A 24154-nucleotide genomic window follows, 5' to 3' on the forward strand; every position below is an offset into this window, starting at 1 on the left:
TAGATTTCGCCCTTGATATAAAATAAATTCGGACGCGAGAAGATCTATTTTTGTATGGCAAATCTGGTTGAATAAATCCGGAAGGCGAATTATTCAATACATACTATTAACCATTTTGATGGAAATTGTGTTCTATAACTAAATATTTCATTTATTTACCCAAATGATGACTAGAAACGAAAACTCGAAATAAAACATTTGTTAAGTATTTTCTGCATAATTTTTAACCGAATCAGCAGCATTTTTTCACTGTACAAATCTATCTATTTATGATTATAGTTTTTCTCTTTCTCAAGCTTCCTCCTCTGAGAAGGCTTCTATGCTAGCCAGGGGGGAAAACAAACCCAGCCCCAATTTTGTTTGAAATCTTCAAAGTTTAATTAAAACAACGAATCATTCTTATTAATAATGGTAAAAGTAATACTTTTTTATTGCATTTTTTAAAGTTTTTTAACTTTTTTGTTTTGTTTTTTTAATTTTTTTATATCACACACAGAGGAAAAATTTAAAGAAATATTTTTTTATAATAATTACAAGAAATTAAACAAAAATTATGAGAAAAATCTAAAGCTAGAACTAACAGTTTAATTTAGTATACTTTGCTGCTTTTTTTTTTGTAATTACAAATAATTTTACATGTTTTGTTTAACTCTAGTATTGGGGAGAGGATTGGAGGACATATGGAATTATTTAAATGTAAATCAAAGATATTAAACAAAATAATGAACTTAAAAAATTACACAAAATAACAATTAAAAAATATAATAACAGAGAGTATATAAAATTATGTTTAACAGAAAAAAGGAATGAAAAAGTGATTGAGAATAAAAAATTAGCTTAGGGGACCATATAAAAATGTTAACAACTATCACTGCCACAAACATAAAAAGTTTTAAATTTCCATATGTTTACATTTTAAAAGAAGCTTACGATTTTTACACAACAATTTTGAGCAGAAGTTTAAAACAAACTTCAAGTTCTTTGTATGATGAATCTTTCTAAACTTATGTATGTTGTATACAAAATATCACAATTGAAAATAAATTATTTTCATTATTTTTAAGTGTAGCTTAAACGAAAAAATCTCTTAAAAATGAGTTTCAAGTTAATGCCTCTACTATTTCATGATGACAGCAGTAATGTTACAACAAATTCACATATGGTAATTTCTGAACATAATAAACTAAAACCAAAGGCAGTCGTTGGCTTTCAAACTCAAAAGGAAGCGTAAAAAATATTGTAATTCATTTTTGTTTAAGTTTTAAACTTTTTTTGTAGGATTTTTGTAAATATTTTATGTTTTTTTTTTTAATTTGTTTTGAGTTTTTTTTGCGCAAATTATTTTTTTTTTTGATTTTTCTTTTTTTAAGTCTTACATTGTTGTCGTGTTTTATTAGTAGTATTACAGTAAAGAGAGCATTTCAAACAAATATCAAACATTTTAGTTGCAAAAATGTCTAATAAATTGCTGGAAAACTTGTGTTATTTTTTTTCTAATACCATCATCAGTTGCATGGCAACAGGAAGTATATGATTTCGTATAAGTTTTTTTTCTTTTTTTGGTTTGGTTTTTAGTTCTTTTTATCCCGTTTAATGTGTGTATGGGTAGTAGTTATAGTTCGTAGACCTCAAAATAGTGAACGTTGAATGAGGAGATCGTCGTTTCACCACATTTAAGAAATAATGTTCAAGTTACGTTTCCATCTTGTTCCGCTGCTATTCCTAAGAGTTCAAATTCTTGTGTCGTTTATGATGATCCCAGATCAATTATTAAATGGCTTTGTGGTATAAACTCAGCTGCCAGGGGATTTAACAATGAATTGGATACATTACATTCACTGACGGCCAACGAAGATAGAGCTGCACTTAATTCTTCGTTTTTCAACTTTTCCCATTCATTGATTTCTTCTTCTAGCTCATCATCGAGCATGGCGTCTATACATTCTTTCATAAGTTCTTCATCTTCTAAGCGTTGTAATTCCTGTAACAAATTAATTAGATTAATTACGTGTATTTATTAGGCATTTAAAGTATTGTATAGTGTAAATAAAACCGTCGATATAAAAGCGATGTATACCCTCAGCATATGTCCTTTTATTGAAATATATTTTTACTTGCATTATGAACTTTTGTGGGGGAGGTCCAGGAAAAGAAGACCGATGTATTCAATTTTAAGACTCCATCTAATACCGATAAAATTATTCGGATGTGCCAAATTCACTTATTTCCAATAGTATCTAATTTTTTTTTTGAGGATTGATATTATGTGGGGAAGGTACCAGAAGGAGTGGACCGACATATCCCATTTTTACATTATATTTATGGTGGGCTATACAAAAACCGTAGACCGTATGTATAGGTTAACGTTTTTGTATATGTTTCGCCATACGAGTTACAACCCATTATGACCCACAAATACCAATTTTTAGACAAATCAGTTATATGGGGGCTATACCAAAACGTGGACCTATACATACAATGCCAATTATGCAAATACAAATTTTTAGACAAATTTATGAAAAATATGCAAAAATCATCGGAATACCTAATATCGGGAGGTATCGTTATATGGGGGCTACACCTAAACGTGTACCTATACATACAATGTTTCGCCACACAACCTAGAACCCAATAATACCTACATATACCAATTTTTAGACAAATTCGTTGAAAAGGTACCGTTATATGGGGACTATACCAAAACGTGGACCAACAATACAAATTGTTCCTGTAATAAATTTGATGCACTACGTCAAAAAACGTGGGCTGCATCGTGATTTCAACAGACAGACTTAGAATTTTATGCTGATTATGAATATATATACTTTATGGGGTTTACGATGAATATTTAGGCATGTTACAAACGGAATGACAAAGTTAATATACCATCCTTTCCAAGGTAGAGGGTATAAAAATTGAATCTTTCTGGGGGGAAGATCCTGAGTAGTTGTGCGAAGCTAAACAAAACATTGAATGTTTTGCATTTTAGGAAACTTATAATTATTCAAAGTTTTGAGTCCTATCTACCAGATCTTGTCTTTATAACCGTATTGGCATGTGTGAAGTTTAAAAGGGATCGATAGCTCATTTCGTTTTTGTGGGGGAGTAACCAGAAGGAGTGGTCAGCTATGTCCCATCTTCACACCAGATATTGTTGTGATAGAAACATTAAGAATTTGAAGACATACGGACACTAAGTTCAAAATTTTTAAGAGTTATGATTATTCAAAATTTCAAACCTATGTGGGTGAAGTACTTGAAGAGTGGGTCGATTTTGTGGACCGCATCTGATCTAGCACTGACACAAATATTAGGCTTTGAGAAGTTTGAGCAAAATCTCATTAACCTTTCTCTTTTTCTCTGTGAGGTAAATTTTTTTTAATAGTGTTGGTTTTTGAATGGGATGCCAGAAGGAGTAGAAAGATATTACAATGTGCAATTTTAGAAATATTACAATGTACTAAGTTAGAAAGAATTCGGGTACTCTCTTCGAAAGTTATTGTGCGGACCAGCCAGCTAGGCAGACAGACGGACATCGCTAGATCGATGAAAAAAATGTTCTGAAACGGATTTCATCCAAAGATATCTAGGGTTATTTCGATTAGGCATGTTTTGGCCGTATCAAATAAGTTATACCCTTTGTAGCCATATGTTAAAGGCCTTATTATTTGAAATTTGAGGGTGCTATCATTTCAGCAGAGCCGAAAATTGGAGGCAAACCTCTTAACATGGAAATGGATCTAAACGAAATCATAGAGGTCTTTGGATATATGTCTAAAATTGACCTCATATGAAATCTTATCCAAATTGTCGCCTACTTTTTTTGTGAGGAATGTGAACATATATGAAATCACAATCACACTTTTGGAGATTAGAATACAGCTGAATATTGATGGCAGTTCTGACCATGAAATTCTAAAAAAGAGAGTATTTGTGATCCTTATGAGCAAAGTACAACTATCTGCAGGAAATTGCAAAGAAAAAAACTAGAGTGCTAACAGGTTTCTGTTTTGTTCGCTGACCTAAGACCTAAAAGATAAGCATTAACACGTAAACAAGGCTGCATCATAGTGAATATAGACATTTGTAAGGAAATCTTTTTTAACGAACATCTATTTATAGAAATTACTGGCTTGTATAATATACAGAAATGCAATAAATTGTCGTTTTGATGTATTCTTCTAGACCGGTTATACTTTCATATGGATGATTTAATAATAGATGCATGATTTAGGACCTTTCTGATTTCCTAAAGGCATATATAGGGATTTTCGGATGGAACCAATGGCGTACGGAGTCGAAGGTTTGTAGAATGAGTTCTAAGTGGTATTCTGTTTAGTTAAAGCCTTACTACAACAATTTTATATCCAAAGATAAGAAATAATTTAACAAAGTTTTTTGGACCTATTCAGGGCATGCTTGTATACCAAGTCATTTGTCCGTGAACTTCGGTCCTACCTTACATTTTCAGGAATTTTAAGACCTTCTGAAATATATTGTTTAATTCTTGTCATAGCCATGAAATATTTCTGTTTATAACATGTTTCGGTCAATAATATAAATGTGTGTTATCTAAAAACGTAATATTTGTAGGGAGCTATTTGTTTATCAACATCGGCAATCAATGCATAGAAATTACTCACAGTTTTATCGAATTCCTCTTCGTTTTCCATCCACAAATATTCGGAAAAATCTGGCTCTAAGTCATCCAAATCGTTGTCTGATTCCTCTTCTATGACATAGTGTTCGAATTGATCGGACCAATCACTTGATGGGATTTTCATGAGCATTGTGAAAACAAAAAAACTGCAATAAATAATACAAATAAACAAAATTTATTCATTTTTTTTTTTGAAGGATATAAAAATTAGAATTTTAGTAAATTTATATTACAATAGGTACCTATGTGACTTATTTACGCCGGAGTGTATAATCGAATTTACGAAATTTGTGTTATTGTATTGATAATTTTACACTTTTTTTGTTCACCACCCGAACGAGCGTTGCCTGTCTGACTGGTATGTTTTTGCGTATTGAATTGAATTTTGCCAATTTTTCTGTTTGTTTTCTTTTTTTGATGATGTGGTGATAGGTAGAGCGGACAACAACATACACAAAGCAAATGCAAAAGAAAGACAACAAATGAAAAGTTAAAAACAAAATAAGAAAATCTATTTTTATATTTCTAGTTATGACCTGCGCGTAAAACACGTAAACAAAAACATAAAAGACCGACCTGCCACCAGTCAGTCAGCTATTGGAGGTAGTTGGAATAAATCAACCAAACAAATGGATGGATGACTAATGTTTTTGTATAGAAGAAGCAAAACAAAATGGAATAATGGATAAACACGTATGTAGGCTGTGTTTCGAAGATATGAAAATGTCAAAGACAAAAACAGAACTTTTTAATTTGTTTATAAACAATATTACATAAAAATTTATCAGTAGTAAACAAATGATAAGAATTAAAAAAAAACATGTAGTGACCTAAATGAGATTCCTAATGCATTATATGAATGCCGAATTATGTATGTAGACGTGTCTATGATTTATTTATAGAAAGGAACGAAGGAAAGATGCATTTTGTGGTTTTGTTTAAAATAAATTCTGCAAATATAGGTCAAAAACACAAAAAAATTGTTTGTCAACATTTTCTACAAAATAAAATTGCGCATTATATTCGAAAGGAATGAAGTGTTTTTGTTGCACACATTTATTTTTGTGTGCCAGATCAGTTCTCAAAAGGATTTAATTATATTTCTTTCCCCAAATGTTATTGTTACATTTTCTTTATCTGATAGCTAGAGTTGTGAAAGATAATTTGAAATTTAAAAATATTTTACTCAACTATCCATATCCATTCGTTTATGGATATGGTCAAAAATATGCCCTATCAATATACTGATTTAAGTCAAGTCAACATATCGCTCAGACTTCTTTTTTCGGATATATTCCTCTTAAATGGTATTTTTTGAAAAAAAAAAATAAATTTTGAATTGCGATGTTAGATTTCATTTACATTTTTTCGAGTAACAAAAACGAAAACCTAAAATCTTAATCACAGTATCAGTCGAACAAATAATAATAGAATGTAATGCAAAATTTTTATATAGAACATTGCTGGAGGAGATAATTACTTACTTTATTAATACACTTTATATGGGCTAATTATAATAAGCGTATAAGTACAATTTATTTAATGAATTACAAATCAAAAATTAAATGTTGTACGTGATATTTATATTAAACAGGCATGTACATTCAGCATTAACGAACATGTGTTTTGTTGTTTTGAAATGCAAAAAATATATATACTTATATACATCAACAAAAGATGGCAAATAAAAAAGTACAACGTACTTTAGCAACCTTCGTATATACTAAATGAACCCAATGAAGGCAACCAAGGTGACACAAGTGTATTTGTATATGTATTGAACAGACAGTCAGACAGATGGATGGACGGACGGACAGTACGTGTAAACTGAGAACATACACATAATTATTGGCAAATAGACACGTATTTTTTAATTGAGAATACAGATGATATACAGAAACAAATATATGGCAAGTCAATTGAGAAATGAATAAGATAAGCTAACAAATCTTGATAAAGTAGAAGTAAAGAAAAATATAGTAGTCATAATAAAAGATTGATTTGTTGGCAGAATTTACCCAGCGAACGACTTTTAATAGAATTGTTGATGCCAGAAAAGGTTCATGGTTTTCCTTAATTCTTATTGAAAAGACTAATTGAAGTTATCTGTATATCGATTTATGTTGAGGTATTGTTAACAGAAGTAATTTTATTAGGAAAATATGGACCTAATATAGAAAATGCTCTGCCCATGGAGGTAGAAGTAAATAATCAAAATAGCAACTATCTAGAGATATCGTTATATCGGGGCTATAGTAAAACTCTAAATACCAAATTTGAAACAATTCTGTGCATAATGCAAAAATTCTGCAATAAATGTATGTCCGGAGGTGCGGTAATGTGGGGGCTATACGAAAACTTAGACTAATATACCATTTAATTTTCAATACCAAACATCGTAGACATAGTGTAAAATATTGTGCCAAAATTCGCAGCTCTACGTAAGAAAATGTGGACTTTATCTCGATTTCAACAGATAGACGAGCGTCGTTTAAAAGAACTTACAATTTTATGCTTATTATGAAGTCTCAGACGAATATTTGGAGGTGTAACAGACGGAATGAAAAACTTAAGTGTGACTTAAGAAGGGTTGTTGTTTTGGGAGAACCATTGCGAATCAATCTGAAATTTTTACAATTTCTGAGTACAACGATATACATTTTTTCTTGGGGAAGTCCATAGCTCCCGACCTGGTGACGTCTAAATTTCCGTTAGTGCCTGTTGCATTTTCAGTATTTGCAAGACCAAGTAAGTCGGTAGTGGGATTTGTCCATAGGCGAGCCTCGGCAAAAGCCGGGGTCCCTGCGGTAAAAATAAACGGCGAGGGGACCTAACTCCTACGTGTTAAAGTAGTGAATCGTTTTAATATTGATACCCGAATTGATTTGACAATCTTAGAGCACTTCCACCTTATATAATTTGTTTCTTTAAAATTCCACCAATATCACAAAAACATATCTATATATCTTTGCTATTCTCCAAATGTTAACTGGGTGGAACCCATGTTTATTGGGTATACGGGTATATCAAGAACAAAAAAAGCTATCGTTTCATGAAATGTAACTGAAACATTGAACTCAACAGCTACAGAGATGTCTAAAAGGTAAGAAACAACAAAATTAATTATTTTTGTTCAAAGCTAAATTAAATTACGGAAATGAATTGTTTAAATAATGTACCACACATTATTTCCGGTATTGCATATGTATGTTTCTTTACAAACAGCAAATAGTAAGAAACAAACCCACACGTACGTATGTACATACAATGCAAATAAAATTCAAACAAAACAAGTGTTATACTACTTACAAACGACTGCTGTTAAATAAATCTTAAAATAGTAGCAAATTTCTTTAATTATTTTTTCAACAGTATTTTTTGTTTTTACAAATGAAGTGAGTGATATGGAAAAACAAAATGGAGTTTTTTCTTTTCGATTTCTCTCTCTTTTTTGACGTTCGGTTATATTTTTTCTTTTAATGAATAAAACAATAACCAAAAGGTAGGCGAAATAAAATTTTAACGGGATGGCACAAAAAGTAAAGACAATTATACTCACAATTTATGTTATGTTCTGCAAAGTTACAATGACTCTCTTAACTATTTTACGAAAAAATCACTTGAAATTTTGGTATAATGTATTTTTAACAAGAAATTTGCAAAAAAAATATCTAAAATTTTCAACACTAAAAATTTTGATTGACAACGGTAAAAATCCAATAATACACCAAAAACAAGTATATGCCGTACGTGCAAAATAACAACTGCGTTGACTTCTAATTAGGGATCTGTAGTCAACTTTTGGGTAATAGTTTAAAAATCGATTTCTACTCATGAAATAAAAATCGAATGTTTCGATTTCCATCAAATTCATTTTACCCTGCCCCAGACAGATTAAGCAAGTGAACACACTAGCAATTCGTCACAACCAAATGATGTTGGAAACATTAAATGCTGAATTTATGTCACCTCAATTACACAAATAAGCAAGTTTGTATTAAAGGCCTGCACAAGACGAATTGTATGAATTATGTTTTTTTGACACACTGACTTTGTCTAGTCAATCATGTGCTATGTATTTGATAGGCAATGACAACCAACAACATTCCCCATTTTGATTCATGTGTGCCATTGTCTAAGGTTCGATCGTGGCATGGCTGACTCGAATATTTGCATGGTGTTTTCCATAAATGCAGGGTGTCGACGATGACATCGAACCATGTCATCGTCAAATTGTGTGTCATTTGTGTACGTGTGCTTAAATTGAGAGAGTGTGTGTGTTACTTTCGAAGGTGATTATGTGTTTTTGTGTGTGCTGTAATTTTGAAGTAACAAACACGACATACGTATAAAAGTGAGTACGAAGTCAATAATTAAAAAATATTCTTTATGACGTAGTTGAGGACAGAGATATTAAGCCAATTTATCAGTTTTTTTTTTAATAAGGATTTACATTTTGGATTGTTTCGTCAATAACCGAAATGTGAAAATTTTGTGTGGACCAATTAAGAAATACTTTATTACAAAAAATGTATTTTTTCACATATCGGAAAAACAAAAACAGCGATTGCGCTTTGCCTTCGTTACGTGTGTGTCTTTTTCGTTAGCATTGTTTCATTATTGTTATAATTTTTGTGGTAGAACATTTTTGTATGACACACTATTCAACATCCCCTTTTATTGGTCATTACATGTTATGACGATGGGTTTGAGTCTGACCGACATGACGAGACATCGAGCATTTGGTTGGATGTCACGTACTGTTATGCGTTTGATCAAACAGGACACAACATGACGAGCGTTTTCTCTTCATGGCATAAATAGAAAAATGTGTCACACTTGCAGCCCTTTAGTTTGTATGGTACAATGAAGAGAAGGTAGGCCAAAAATTGCAAGTATAGAGGTCTACCTGTTTGGCTTGTAATGTCAGAATTAGTATAAAAACAATAAAAAATCAAACAACTTGTTGCATTTATTTTGAATAAATAATTGAAAACCGCGATAACTGAATGAATGGTCAACACTTCTTTTCAAAATCATGTACTATATATCTATAAAGGATTATTTCGCTACAAAAACTCTATATTTTGTCGATGCATACGTTGAAATAAACATTTTGGAAACACCCGAATTTGAATGTTTTCTGAACAATTTTTTTATTATTGAAAAGAAAACACATACATAAAAAAAATAAAGACGACATATTAAGCCAAGAAAATAAAAATATTAAAATCATATGGTATCATAGCTCTACCTTGATATCATTGTACCATGCAAGTTTGATATTTCATGTTCGTTCAGCTTCGTCAAAAACTTAATAAAATTAAAAAAAAAAAATGAATAAAAAGTGTGGAATTATAGGCACAATATTTCTTAAAATAAGACATATCGGTGCGTATTTCATGTATTTTCGTTCAAATACTCATAAATAAGAAATTATGTTATGTGATCTGAAACGACGTGATTCAAATATTAATGAAAGTATTGTATAATAAAAACTGAAAAAATAGTAAATGTAAACACGCCTTCCTTTGAATTGAAGGTTGAAGACTCTTTCTCGGATTTTATAAATCCAGTGTAAATTTCTAATTCAATTGGCATATAGGGTAAGTGTGCCTAAGTTCGGCATGTCCCAGTAGTCGGCACTTTTTATTTTTAAGCCCAAATAAATGAAACTTTTATAACTAAATGTATTTTGTTTACTTCAAATATATTTTCAGATATCTTTGTGTACAATTTCGCTAAGAAAAGATGATTTATTCTAATAAAAATTAAATTTTTGTCTGTGAAGGTCCTCAACAATCCATATTCTTAAGAAAATTACAATAAAGACGTCGAATCAGTTTAACTAAACAAAAATATTATATTTTAATGAATTAATTTATTATAATTATTATTTATTCTTACAAAAAATCGATATGCCGACTGTTGGAACATGCCATACCGACAATTGGCAAGTGGTGCCGACTACTGGCAAAAAAGCATTGTTTTAATAAAACTACAAATTTATGAAATTTAATAAAAAGTTATTAAAACTTTATTTATTATTGCAAAAACTATACAAAATTTCGAATCTGAATAAATTAACTTTGTAATAATTGAAAAGTTGCACTTAGAATGGCGAGTGATTAAAAATGCGAAAATCCTAAAAGTGCCGACTACTGGTACACTTACCCTATGTGTAGTGTACCAACGCCATTGCAATATGAATGAGGGTTCAGAAAATCGTTTTTCGACAAACCGACTTTTTGGCGGGAAAGCTTACTATCGATTGTTAGGGTTTAGAAAAATATCGAATAGTTTTGTGAGAGCTTTGTAAAATGTCGCGTCAATAACGGAAAACGGATCGGAAAAATTATAAATTGAGGTTTTCGGGGTTTTCGAGCAATTTTCGAAACGGAAAGTGTTAGTTTATGTTTAGTTTGGATCAAGAAGACTATCATGACACCTGGAACTACAAGTTCATTTGATTGTTTGGCGTATATCAATGCTTTGTATGCACTTTTACTGACGTCCGGTGACCAAATAGTTTTTTGCTGCACAAAGTTGCAGTTCTAGAAATTATGTCAAAGAAAAAAGAAAAGAAAATGATAATGGAGTCGCTTAAATTTAATATTATGGCTGCATTTGATTACATTAGGATAATGACTTGTCGAAATGTTTAAAATTTTCTCTGTAGCAGAAGTTAAAGTCAGAGTATAGTGTGCCACAAACAGTTTTCTATTGGCCGCAGCAAAATCAATTATGTTCAATGCAGATAATATACAAATCCTGATGTCGCCAATGGAATAAAAACAAAAAATTGCGGATTTATAATTTTAGTGTAGAATACAATAATCCAAACAAACAAAGCTGTTTGTATCATTAAGGTAAGTTTCAAATTCCAATTGAAGTACCTTTATACAAAATTTTCATTTTTTTATAGGGACATGCCAATAACATTGATACTTTTAAAATGGGAGATTTCTTGAAATATTCGGAACAGGAAACGATTTTTTATAATTAGCGTGAAAGAAGACTTCAAATACGTCTGGAATTATTGTTGCAGAGTTTATATGAAATTTCAAATATAAACAATATCTAAGAAAAAAGTGTCCTGGAGACAAGAACTGATGAATGATAACGGTGTGTTTAAATATCAAATTATGACTTAACGCGGTTACATATAAGAATGGCTCGTCGAAACTTTAATATAATTATCCAAAGCTGGTGTTCCGTTCTGGCAAAAGAGCCACCATGATGTGGATTATGACGCGTACGCGGTCCCTACGTTCAAAGGGTGAGAAAGTGAGGCATTGGGTACATTCGGAAAACGAGTACTCAATTTTTGCCAGTGATTTTTATTTGGAAAAAGGACAATTTGCAAAAAGGACAATGCTGTTGTACCTGTAAATAACTGGAAATGTGGTGGTATGAAATTTTCGAGACGGGAAATGATTTTATATGTCTAGCTCGACAAAAACACTTGAAAGTATCAGTTCATTTTATTTCTCAAGTATATACAACATCTCCAAAATAAAGTCCAGGAATCTGGGACTGAAGTTTATAACAGCGTAGTTAAATTTAAAATAAAGCCTAAAGCCTCGTCGAAACTTTGTAATTATTATCCAAAGCTCGTGTTCAATTCTGGCAAAAAATACCACCAAGATTTGGATTATGATGTGTATGCGGTCCTACATTCAAACTGCACGGTCGGTAAGGGTTGGAAAGTGTCGCGCTGGGTACGTTCGGAAAGCGAAAATTCAGTTTTTGTCAGTGATATTAATTCGGAAAAGAACCCTAGCAAAATTAACGAGTTCAATGCAGATTTCATACGTGTTCGGATGTAACAATGAATATCTGGCAAAAATAAGGACTTATTCATTTAGTTTAGAATAGGTGTAGTGTTATCAAGGTAAGTTGAAAATTCCAATTGAAGTGTAAAGAAAATCGTTCATGTTCTTATTGTTTACAGAGACAAACAAATCACAACGATACCTGTAGAAACTGAAGGGGAGTGATCACAATACATTTTTATATCAAGGTGAATAATATTGGTGAAGTAAAGGTAAGCCCTAAACATATATTCTGTATTTGAACTTTTGTTCCAAAATATTTTGTGAGGTTGACACCTTTCCAGCGGTATCTACCGTGTTCATGGGAAATAACCCAGTAAAATGAAATTGAATTATTTTAGAATGAAGTAATATTTTCTAAATTTTCTTTAGACATATACATTTAAAACCTAGGCAATTAACATGAGAATATTTTTTATTAATTTTCAAAGAATTCCGTTTTCTGTAGCTTTTACATTTTTTTTAAACAAATGTTTCTTTGTCTACTTTCAAAAAGCATTACAAAATACATGATCAATATTTGAAAGATACGACTTCACGACTTCAAAATCATGTAGCCCAGAATTAGTCTTAATAGAATAAAGGCATTTTTCCGGGGAGGAATTGAATAATTGTGTTTTGTCTTGGCAAATTGTGGAATAATATAAGGGCGATATTTTCGAAACTGTTAGTAGAATTTCAATAAGATTTGTTTAACTTTCACTGAAAGGTGTATATGATTTTTTTATTCTGTCGAAAACCCGATGCAACGAACCCGTTGCTTTTTAAGTATTTTGATGGAATGGAAGCTAAGAAGGAGGCTCCTGGGCATAAAACGGTACAGATTTTCAATATTTTTAAATACTCGTTTAATTCTACAGTTCATCGACTGTAGTTTGATATTTCTCCATTTTAATGAGTAGAAAAATTTCTCTCAGAAATTGCCCTAATATTTTGTTGATGTTGATGTCTCATTGAACATAGTAATAAGTACTGATTTTTTTTTTAAATGTTTTTTATTTCACACAATTTCACATAAATATTTCCATAAAACAGATTTTAAAAACTTAACATTTAAAATCGATTGATAATAATACAAGTATAAAAAACAACAATTTACAATAAAATATTATTTAACATTAACGCTTAATCAATTACTATCAAATTTTCTATATACAAATCCTTAAATTAATTAACCAAATATAAATGCATTACGCTTCGCTAGTTTGATTGTTTAAATCTTGATTATTATTATTTTGATTCTTATCCAAATGGCCCCAATTGGCCAATTTTGAACTACCAAATAGGCCATAGACAGCAGCTCCCAAAAGATATGATGCCATTAGGGTAAACATAACAGAATTCCATTCGAGTTTTGTGCCCTGCGAGAAATAAATTAATTAAATATTGCAAAAAGTACATATATTAAAAAAATACACTTACGTTACGCACTATAAGTGATATGCCATGTGGTGCCAAAAATCCACTAACCGTTGCCAAGCAGTTGGCTATACCCGAAATTAGGCCGGCATATGTTGGTGCAACAAACAGTAAACTGGGCCAATAGGCACCGGAAAATGCCATATCCGTAGAGATTCCAATACACATAGTAAATAATACAACCAATATACGTTGTTGACAATCGGACAGTACAATGCCGACAATAAAAAGGACGGTACTTAAATTACCTAAAATGAAATTTAAACAAGTAAAAAAACTGTACGTTTGACAGGGGCGATCTTTGAATATCCTCCAACATTTGGTAGAAATTTGGCAATTTTCAAAAAGAAAAAAAAAATCCGTTAAAAATTCTGTTAAAATATTAAAAATACCGAATGTAGCCGTATATTAGGGTCTATACTATAACGTGGACCTGCATAGGCAAATTTTGTCATAAGCTATTACAATATTCGAATGCGGAACTTGAATTGAATTGTTTTTAATGTAGCTAAAATCATCAAAATACCGAATATAGGGAGGTGCCATGGGGGTTATAAAACGTGGACCTGCATAGACAATTTTCTGGCATAGGCAGTAGTATCCACTACTAACTTCAAATACAAAATTTGAAATACTTCCACTAAATAATGTCGCTAAAATCATCAAAATACCGAATATCGAGGGTACCGTTATATGGGGGCTATACGAAGACGTGGACCGGCACAGACAATTTTCTGGCATAGGCTGTAGTATCTATTACGAACTCTAAATACGTAATTTAAAACAATTCCGGTGAATAATGACGCTAAAATCATACAAATACCGAATTTTGGTAGGTACCGTTATATGGGGGCTATACGAAGACGTGGAACTGCACAGACAATTTTCTGTCATAGGCTGTAGTATCCATTACGAATCTCAAATACCAAATTTGAAACAATTCCAATTAAATAGGAACTTGACGCAATGTAATATTATTAAAAATATATCAAGTTTGAGAAAGGACCCCTCATTCATATCCCTTCCCAGAAAGTTCATAAAATTATCTTTCTCATATAAAGCAGAAAAAAAGTCGATATAGTCCGAAATTGGCATATCATAACTTTATATCACTTTATATTCAAAAATTGAAAGTAGAAGTGGATTTTCTATTTTCTGAATTTTCCATTAGCAACTGACCAAAATTTTTGGATTTTCTTGAAATTATTTGTGGACATTTTTAAAAAATGTTTAAGCTCATCCTGTCCATAAATTGTGATATCATTAAGCACGTCGTGGTAAAAAATCAATGGCTTTATGAGCATTTTTAATGACTTCCTGGCAAATTACAGTGAGTCCAATGTTATTCAAGAACCAACTCAAATGTTTAAGTACATTCTGTCCATAAATTGTGATATCTTTAGACAAGGGCTTTTATGAGCATTTTTTAAGGACTTCCTGGCTAATGACAGTGAGTCCAATGCTAATGACAGTGAGTCCAAGGACTTCCAAGTCTAAAAATGTTAGATTTTTTAATGAAAATTTTCAAGGCCTTCCGGGCAGACTGCCAGGATGCCTATAAACGTGTATCTATTGTTTTTCAAGAATTTTTGGCAAAATCTTTTGGATTCATTTATGAGAAATTTCTAGGACTTTTTTGACGACTGATAGTTTATAAATTGCATTTAATACAAAATAATCATACTTACATACAACATAAACGATTCGACGAAATCGTGTTAAATTAAGATTTTCACGTTTCTCGATAATACTGCACGAGACAATGGTGAGACCCTTCGATATGAAGGCACCGAAAAATGGCGCCGATGATAGAATTCCAACTTGTGCCAGCGGCAGCCTCATGGCTTCCTTGAAAAATCTCGGTATCAACAGCGTAAATACCATAATGCCATAGGTATGGAAAATGTGCGTAAATATGAATGCATATACGGCAACGGATGTAAAAATATCTTTCCAGGGTACATCCGCATTGGCGGCCTTTACTTGGCTACTTTTTAAATACTCATATTCCTCCTTCGATAGGCGGGGATGATCTTCCAATTTGCTGTACACCAACCAATGACAGGAGATGCCAAATAGAAGAGACACACCACCTACCACATAGAATGCTGTTTCCCAACCCAATTTGCATAGGAAACTAGATATGGGAAATACCAGAAGTGCACCCACAGAATAACCACCGTAGGCAAACGATAGGAATGCTGTACGTTCGGTGGGATGAGCCCACGTTGAGAAAAGTTGATACAAAGCTGGATTGCCACAACCCTAGAGAATGAAGGGATTCCGATTATTGTTCTAATTTTAATTTCGTATTTTTTTCCTTACCGCCACCAATCCTTGTAATATCCGTACTATAACTGCTCCCGTATAACTTTGCCGTGCAAAAAATGGTATCAACATAAAAACCATGGCCTGAATCGTAATGGAGTGCACGAAGAGCAGTTTACCACCAAATCTATCGGCCAGACGACCAGCAATCGGCAGTGTCACTAAGTAGCCATAGTAAAAGGTACCCAGTACAGCGAATTCTTGATTTCGTGTCCATATTAGATCACCTGTCTAAAAGAAAAGAAAATGACAGATATTTCATTGAGAAAGGTATCAAGGTATGAAATAAGAAGTTGGAACGTATCAGTCGGATAGCCGACACCTGTATAACCTATGTCCGTGTGAAAGAAATTAGTTTCGGATCAAAATATATAAAAGAATAGAGTGATTAGTGACTGACTGATTTTTCAACGCTCCGACGAAACGGCTGAAGGTAGAATCTTAAAATTTTGTTGTTGAGTAGTGGTGAGCTTTGGAAATTTGCACTGTAGTGTACTAAAAATACTAATATTGATAAAAATTGTTTTCGGTAAACGGATGGAGTTGAAAATTTGAAATATTGGTATTGGGGTCACTGATAATGGGTGGGTTTGAAACAGAGAGGTGTTTTTGGGAATGTGTACTATAAGAATACCAAAAAGTGGTATTAAGCTTGCTATTGGGCGAACAGATAGTGTTTGAAATATAAAAATTTGCATTTGGTGCACTGTTAAAGGGTAGTGTTTTTTATACCCTCCGTTTGTAACTCCTCGAAATACTCATGTCAGACCCAACAAAGTATATATATTCTTGATCAGCGTAAATTTCTAAGTCGATTTAACCATGTCTGTCTGTCCGTCTGTCTGTCTGTCCGTCTGTCTGTCCGTCTGTCTGTCTGTCTGTCTGTCCGTCTGCCTGTTGTAATCACGCTATATTTCGAACGAATTGAGATAGAAGACTAGATAGAAAATCTGCCTGCAGACAAAAGGCAGATCTGTGCAAAATTTTAGCTTCGACGGAAAGGGCTGATTCGTCTTAGAATTTTACGCTGATCAAGAATATATACTTTGCTGGGTCTAAAATTATGATTTCAACGAGTTACAAACGAAATGACGAACTTAATATACCTTCTATATCATGTATGGTAGATTGTAAAAAACCGCAAAACAACGGAAGCGAGTACATTATCTTGGTTAATAGCAACCACAACACACGATATTATATTAACATACGAGTATAAATATTTTAATGATTTCTAATAAGAAAACAAAAAAAGAGCGCGAGAGAAAGTAAAATCTGTTAACATATATCATAAAAATAGTTCTGTGGTTTGAGTTCATAAAAATAAATAGAGAGTGATCACACCATCAATAAAAATTATTGATACCGTACTGCGGATTTAGGTCCGTTTAAATTTGAAATTAGATGGAACTAATATATGGAAGTTATATCTTGACCTTTATTGATTTTCAATAAATTTCTTGGAGCTATATCTGTACTGATTTGGTCCGTATGACCAAAAATTCAAAATAATTGGATACACATAATAGGATTGGTGCATCATTTATATCAAATTAGTATTTCTAGAATGTAACCAAAGTCATGTCATTAGATTATAAATCGAATAAAACATTGCAATATCTTCACCGATTTTCAGAAAATTCGACATATGTGCCAAAATCTATTAAGTTTGGGAAATCATACGGAGATATTTGTTTTATTATCCGATTGAGACGAAATTTTCCAAACAACATTTGTTTGAACCAAGAACGAACCCTATTGAAATTGGAGATAATCGGTTAAAAATTTAGATATAGCTCCCATATATATCTTCGTCCGATTTGCGTTTTATTGTGCACCAAACGTGTAATATCAGCCCGAAAATGTGGAATTTTGCACATACAACCAAATTAGGCCTGAAAATAAGTATGCCAAATTTAATCGAAATCGAGTCAGATATAGCTATAGCTCCCATATATATTGTTCATACGATTTGTTTTTTTTGTCCTCCGCAGCCGTAATATGCACTCTGTGACAACATTATTTGGGGAAATATATCAAATGCAGCTCAGAAATACCTTTGCTAAATTTTATCGAGATCGGTTCAGATATGGATATAGCTCCCATATATATCTTTATCTGATTTCAAATTAATTTTGCACCAAATGGGCAATACAAGTCCGAATTTAAAAGATACAAATGCTTCGGCATATTTAGTCCTTTGAACTTTAAATTATAATTACAGGGTTGCCCATATTCGACGGACCCATCTGGCAACGCCATAACTTTTGACAGAGATGTCACATCGCTTAATGACATACCGCGTTTGAAGCGTCAGTCCAAGCAGATTTTTACCATGAACCAATACACGCCACGCGAGCGCTCTGAAATAGTTGAAATTTACATTCAACAGAAGAAGTCAATTGTGAAAACTCAGCGTGCTTTTAAAACATTAAAAAATGTGAGAAGTGCGCCTTCTAAGAACACCATTAAGCGCTTATACGAAAATTTTTCGACTGGTAAGGCTCTTTCTAATCCGAAGAGGCCATATAAAAGTCGACCAAGGCGATTGGCCAAAAATACCGCTGCCGTACGAGCCAGTGTTGAGAGGTCCCCAAGAACATCCCACAAACGCCGTTCTCAGCAGTTGGGCATGGCTCGGTCCACTTTACAACGGATTATTCGCATTGATTTGCATTTGTTCCCGTACAAAATTCAATTGACGCAAAGAATGTTGCCTGCGGACAAGCCTCGTCGATTGGAATGGGTCCAAAGGTCCGTCGAATATGGGCAACCCTGTATAATCATAGCGTGTATGATTGAATTCTCCCATAAAAACTTTTAATTGTTATGTGGAGCTCTACTAAATTAGCAAAGTGGTGTTGGGTATCATAAAGTCGGCGCCACCCGACTTTAGGACTTTCTTTACCGTTTTTTTTTTTAAATTTCTTGAATGAAAACAAAAATGTCGGAAATAGCATCAAATTTTAGAATAATTTCAGATTTGTTGGTGTTGGTCACCTTTGGCACGAATTATGGCCTTCAAACCGTCACACACTGCCCGAATGTTGCTCTGCGGTATTTTGGCCCATTCCCGGCGAAGCGCTAGCTTGAGGTGATCGACACTTTGGTATTTTTTAGTGTCAACCTTGCTTTCCAAAATACTCCAGATACAATAGTCCAACGGATTGGTATCCGGAAATTTTGGTGGCCATTGCGCGCTGGAAATTAAGCGAGGAACCTCATTTTGTAACCGTTCTTTGGTGGCGCGTGCTGAGTGCGTTGACGCTGAGTCCTGTTGTTTGTTTGCGTGCCCTAGGCTTTAACACACCCTTCAGAATATTTTCGCGACCGGAGAGCTGTTATGGCGGCCCACACCATCACTATGGCTGGCGCTTGATTTTCTGGTGGTCAACCGAAGGTGCACATTTTCCGCTGACCGCTTTGGCAAGGAAACACGATAATTTTGGTTTTCTCATCGGAAAAAACAAATTCGGCAGTTCACCACTTTCGGCCAAGCGAAGCAACTCTTTAGCTCTTTTGAGTCTTATTCTTTCTGTTGCGGTGTAAGTTTATGTTTAGCTCACTGCGGTCGCTTCTTTACTTTCCGAACTATTTCTGCTAATGTTGCTGTTTTCTTTCGTCCACTTCTCTGACGTCAGGCTACGCTAGTATCAAGATAACGATCGATGGTACGAGACACAAAAGATTTATTCACATTTAAATGCTGGAGTGCTCTAACGATAGCCACTTGTGGTTTTCAAGACAAATATAAAAAAATCACACTGTCACCCTTGAATTCCACCACGAAGAACTTTTTATCTGGAAAATTCTCACCAAATTGCTTTTGTACGCTTGTAAACAATATAATGAGCTGTCACTGGAATAATTTTAACAGCTGTCGGACGAATGGCGTAGAACTGACTGCAGTTTGAAGTTGGTTGCAGTTTTTTCATCTCACCCTGTCTATATACTTTGTAGGGTCTATTCTGAATATTTCAAGGAGTTACAAACGAAATGACAAAGTTATTATACCCTCCATAGAATGGTGGAGGGTATTAAAAGGGTAGCGAAGCGCATCGGGTTCAGCTAGTAGCCTCCATATAATGGAACCTCTAAGAACTTGGTATTCTGATGATTTTAGTCAAATCTTTAAATTGAAGTGTTTGAAATTTGGCTAAAAGTTTTGAGAGATCCTGTTATATGGGGATTATAAATTCCGAGAAAATATAACAAAAAACCTCAATATTAGGGTGGCAAAAACTCTAAAATAGCAACGCTTTACAGTGGACAAACATGGAATAGTGTGATGTTGACCTTTATACACATTTACGTTGATCTTTTCTCGAAATTATTATTAAATATTATTAAAATTATTTAGTAGATTTGTTTGAAATTTTTAAGTTTTCAAATAGCATTTATACAACAATATTTGATTCTTGATGTTTTTATTCACATGTATTAAAGGATTTTTTATACCCTCCACCAAAAAAGTATGGAGGGTATATTAAGTTCGTCATTCCGTTTGTAACTCATCGAAATAATCATTTTAGACCCAACAAAGTATATATATTCTTGATCAGCGTAAAATTCTAAGACGATTTAGCCATGTCCGTCTGTCTGTCTGTCTGTCCGTCTGTTGTAATCACGCTACAGTCTAAACGAATTAAGATAGGAAGCTAAAATTTTGCACAGATCTCTCTTTTGCCTGCAGGCAGGTCAAGTTCGAAGATGGGCTATATCGGTCCACAATATCGTATAGCCCCCATATAACGGTACCCCCCGGTATTCGGCATTTTGATGATTTTAGCCACATTTTTCAATGGAATTGTCTGAAATTCCACAAAAGGAGTCCCTTGTGAGCATTTTACCCCCTCAAAAAGAATTGTTTATGTAGGTCCATGATATCGTATATCCCCCATATAACTGTACCCCCCGATATTCGGTATTTTGATGATGTTAGCCACATTTTTCAATGGAATTGTCTTAAAATCCACACAAGAATTGTCTAAAAACGGAATTGTCTAAAAATCCACACAAGGAGTTCCTTGTGGGTACTTTATACCTCGGCAGAGAATTATCTATATAGGTCCACAAAATCGTATAGCCCCCATATAACGGTACCCCCGATATTTGGTATTTTGATGATTTTATCCACATTTTTCAATGGAATGGTCACAAGGGGTTCTTTGTGAGCACTTTACCCCCCGACAGAGAATTCTCTATATAGGTTAACGATAACGTATAGCTCCCATATAACGGCACCCCGCAATATTCGTTATTTTGATGATGTTAGCCACATTTACCAATCGTATTGTCTGAAAATCCACACACGGAGTTCTTTGTGAGCACTTTACCCCTGAAACGGAATTGTCTATATAGGTCCACAATATCGTATATCCCCCATATAACGGTACTCCCCTATATTCGGTATTTTGATGATTTTAGTCACTTTTTCCAATGGAATTATCTGAAAATCCACACAAGGAGTTCCATGTGAGTACTTTACACGCAGAAATAGATTTGCCTTTATAGGTCCACAATATCGTATATCCCCCCATATATCGGTACCTTCCTATATTAGATATTTTAAAGATTTTAAAAGAATTTTTAATGGATTTTATTATTTTTTTTTAAATTTTCTAATTCGTTCCGAATGGTGGAGGGTATTCAAAGTTCGGCCCGACCGAACTTACTGCTTTTTTACTTGTTTAACTTACTAATGTAAATTGTTCTAAATAAAAGAGAAACGTAAATATGTCTAAAGATCAATATCCCAATTTGTTGGTTGAAAAATTACTTTCCTATTTTAGAATTTTTGCCACATTAATATTGAAATGTTTTCTTTTTATTTTTTTTTTCGGAATGTCTATTGAAGTCTAAACCGCTTTGACACAGATAAGCCAATTCTGAATATTCTACTTAATCCCGTCACGGTCACAATATTCAGAGCGTTGTGTGCTAATTCGATATGGTGAATAATGGACTTTAAGAAATTATTCATAGGAATATTTTTTTTAACTTTTTCCACATTTCAATGTTTGTTTTCACATTTATTATTTTTCAAACTAGTTTCAGAGTCCTTCAGTTTGTTTACTTATATATTTGAGTCCTCCATTTTATAAATAAGCCGTCAGACACACCAACTCACCCTTTGTATTGTGCTATTAGCCGAACCCGTATCAATGGGACCGCAATGGCTATCGGCCACGGCAATTTCTGCTGCATCAGCTGTGGTATTATCATAGCTAACCGGCTGATGTTTCACCATACAAAGTATCACAAAATTCAAGGTGTTGCGAAGACACAACTGGATGACCATGGCCAAAAAGGCACAAATGGTATAACAAAGACGTGCCGAACCCCATAATGGGGGTGTGGACGTTTCATTCGCCGATGCCGCCGTATTTTCGGCAATACCATCGAAATTCGTGGTAGCATTAACCTCTGTTTTGGCCATTTAACACTTAACATGGATATCAACAAAATGCATTTACAATCGAATCACAAGAATTAAATTAATCGATTTTTTTGTGTGTAAAAGAAAAACAGAACAGAACATAACCACTAAAACTAAACAACAACAACAAAAATATTTAAAAAAAAAGAGTGTAACCGCGCCAGTATGAACAGCAGCACTACGCGGCTGTTGTTTAATCTCGCAAATGCTCCGCGCGACACTGACAACACAACTGCAACTGCAGTCAATAGGCAAACGAGGTAGGCATTAGAACCGCCAAAACGACGAGACATGGTGGATGGTGTTTGACAGAATTCCGATTTGAGAACGAACAAAAAGTGTGCTTCGCCTCATTACACATATTTCTTTTCAATTAAGAGACGTCAGTTGACCGTTAGAATTTTGAGATAGGGTTATAGAAGTGGTGCAGCATTGGCTCGGAATTGAAAACGTCATGCATATTGTAAACATAGGTTATCTTGTTAATGACCTAAAACCAAACTATCAACAAAATAACAGAGATAATTACAACAGGTCTATAATAAATGCAAAAATCAGATTTCAAAAAATATATGCTGAAGACCTGTTGCTCTTTTATACGAAGAAGGGATTCTTTAGGTCGTGTTTACAAATTATGTAATCTTCTGTAAGAATTTAATAATTATAAATAAATAATAAATAATTATGTATGTGTGATGGAAGCCCTTCTCAAGCTCTGTTTTAAAAAGAGCTCTTTTCTCGGTCTTATATAGTCTCTGTTTATACCCTACACCACAAGGTGGTCAGGGTATTATGTCTTTGTGCATTTGTTTGTAACAGGCAAAAGGAAACGAGATAGACCCATAGTTCCTTTTGACTTTCTGAGTTGATTTATGCATGTCAGTCCGTCTGTCCGTCCGTCCGTCTGTCCATGTATTCTTGTGAACAAAATGCAGGTCGCATTTATTATCCGATTGAGATGAAAGTTTGCAAACAACATTTGTTTGGCCCAAGGACGAACCCTATTGAATAATCGGTAAAAATTTAGATATAGCTCCCATATATATCTTCGTCCGATTTGCCTTTTATTGTGCACCAAACGTGTAATATCAGCCCGAATAGTATGAAATTTTGCACATACAACCAAATTAGGCCTGAAAATAAGTATGCCAAATTTGATCGAAATCGGTTCAGATATAGCTATAGCTCCCATATATATTGTTCATCCGATTTGTTATTTTTGTCCTCCGCAGCCGTAATATGCACTCTGTAACAACAATATTTGGGGAAATATATCAAATGCAGCTCAGAAATACCTTTGCTAAATTTTATCGAGATCGGTTCAGATTTGGATATAGCTCTCATATATAACTTCGTCCGATTTACCTTTTATTGTGCACCAAACGTCTAATATTTGCCCAAATGGGGTGGAATTTAGCACATACGACCGAATTTAGTCTAGAAGGTAGTATGCCAAATTTGGTAAAGATCGGT

General features: G+C 33.4%; 2 protein-coding genes across 3 annotated transcripts; both read right to left on the reverse strand.

Annotated features, from left to right (window-relative positions):
* Positions 1-537: 537 nt before the first annotated feature.
* Positions 538-8429, reverse strand: LOC101891934 (polyadenylate-binding protein-interacting protein 2B). Of its 2 annotated transcripts, none has more exons than XM_005184512.4 (3): positions 8220-8429; positions 4644-4806; positions 538-1981 (listed from the first exon to the last, which is right to left on the reverse strand). In XM_005184512.4, exons 2-3 carry the CDS (start codon positions 4788-4790, stop codon positions 1748-1750), a joined length of 381 nt encoding a protein of 126 aa, XP_005184569.1. In that variant the 5' UTR covers positions 4791-4806; positions 8220-8429; the 3' UTR covers positions 538-1747. The 2 variants fall into 2 exon arrangements, with proteins under 2 accessions (XP_005184569.1, XP_005184570.1); XM_005184513.4 differs by lacking the exon at positions 8220-8429 and adding an exon at positions 4903-5059.
* Positions 8430-13471: 5042 nt separating this feature from the next.
* LOC101893370 (uncharacterized transporter slc-17.2) lies at positions 13472-22934 on the reverse strand. The gene is made up of 5 exons (XM_005184521.4): positions 22373-22934; positions 16240-16473; positions 15603-16179; positions 13918-14162; positions 13472-13856 (listed from the first exon to the last, which is right to left on the reverse strand). The coding sequence occupies exons 1-5, from the start codon at positions 22679-22681 to the stop codon at positions 13686-13688; spliced, it is 1536 nt and encodes a 511-aa protein (XP_005184578.2). The 5' UTR covers positions 22682-22934; the 3' UTR covers positions 13472-13685.
* Between the last annotated feature and the right edge of the window lie 1220 nt (positions 22935-24154).

The sequence above is a fragment of the Musca domestica genome, unplaced genomic scaffold (assembly GCF_030504385.1).
Source record: "Musca domestica strain aabys unplaced genomic scaffold, Musca_domestica.polishedcontigs.V.1.1 49, whole genome shotgun sequence".
Taxonomy (NCBI): domain Eukaryota; kingdom Metazoa; phylum Arthropoda; class Insecta; order Diptera; family Muscidae; genus Musca; species Musca domestica.

Coding starts and splice junctions, on each gene's coding strand:
- LOC101891934 (XM_005184512.4), bottom strand. CDS start 4,790: ATGCTCATGAAAATCCCATCAAGTGATTGGTCCGATCAATTCGAACAC. Junction 1,982..4,643: donor AAGAGGAATTCGATAAAACT/GTGAGTAATTTC, acceptor AATTTGTTACAG/GAATTACAACGCTTAGAAGA.
- LOC101893370 (XM_005184521.4), bottom strand. CDS start 22,681: ATGGCCAAAACAGAGGTTAATGCTACCACGAATTTCGATGGTATTGCC. Junction 16,474..22,372: donor CTAATAGCACAATACAAAGG/GTGAGTTGGTGT, acceptor CTTTTCTTTTAG/ACAGGTGATCTAATATGGAC. Junction 16,180..16,239: donor TATTACAAGGATTGGTGGCG/GTAAGGAAAAAA, acceptor TTCATTCTCTAG/GGTTGTGGCAATCCAGCTTT.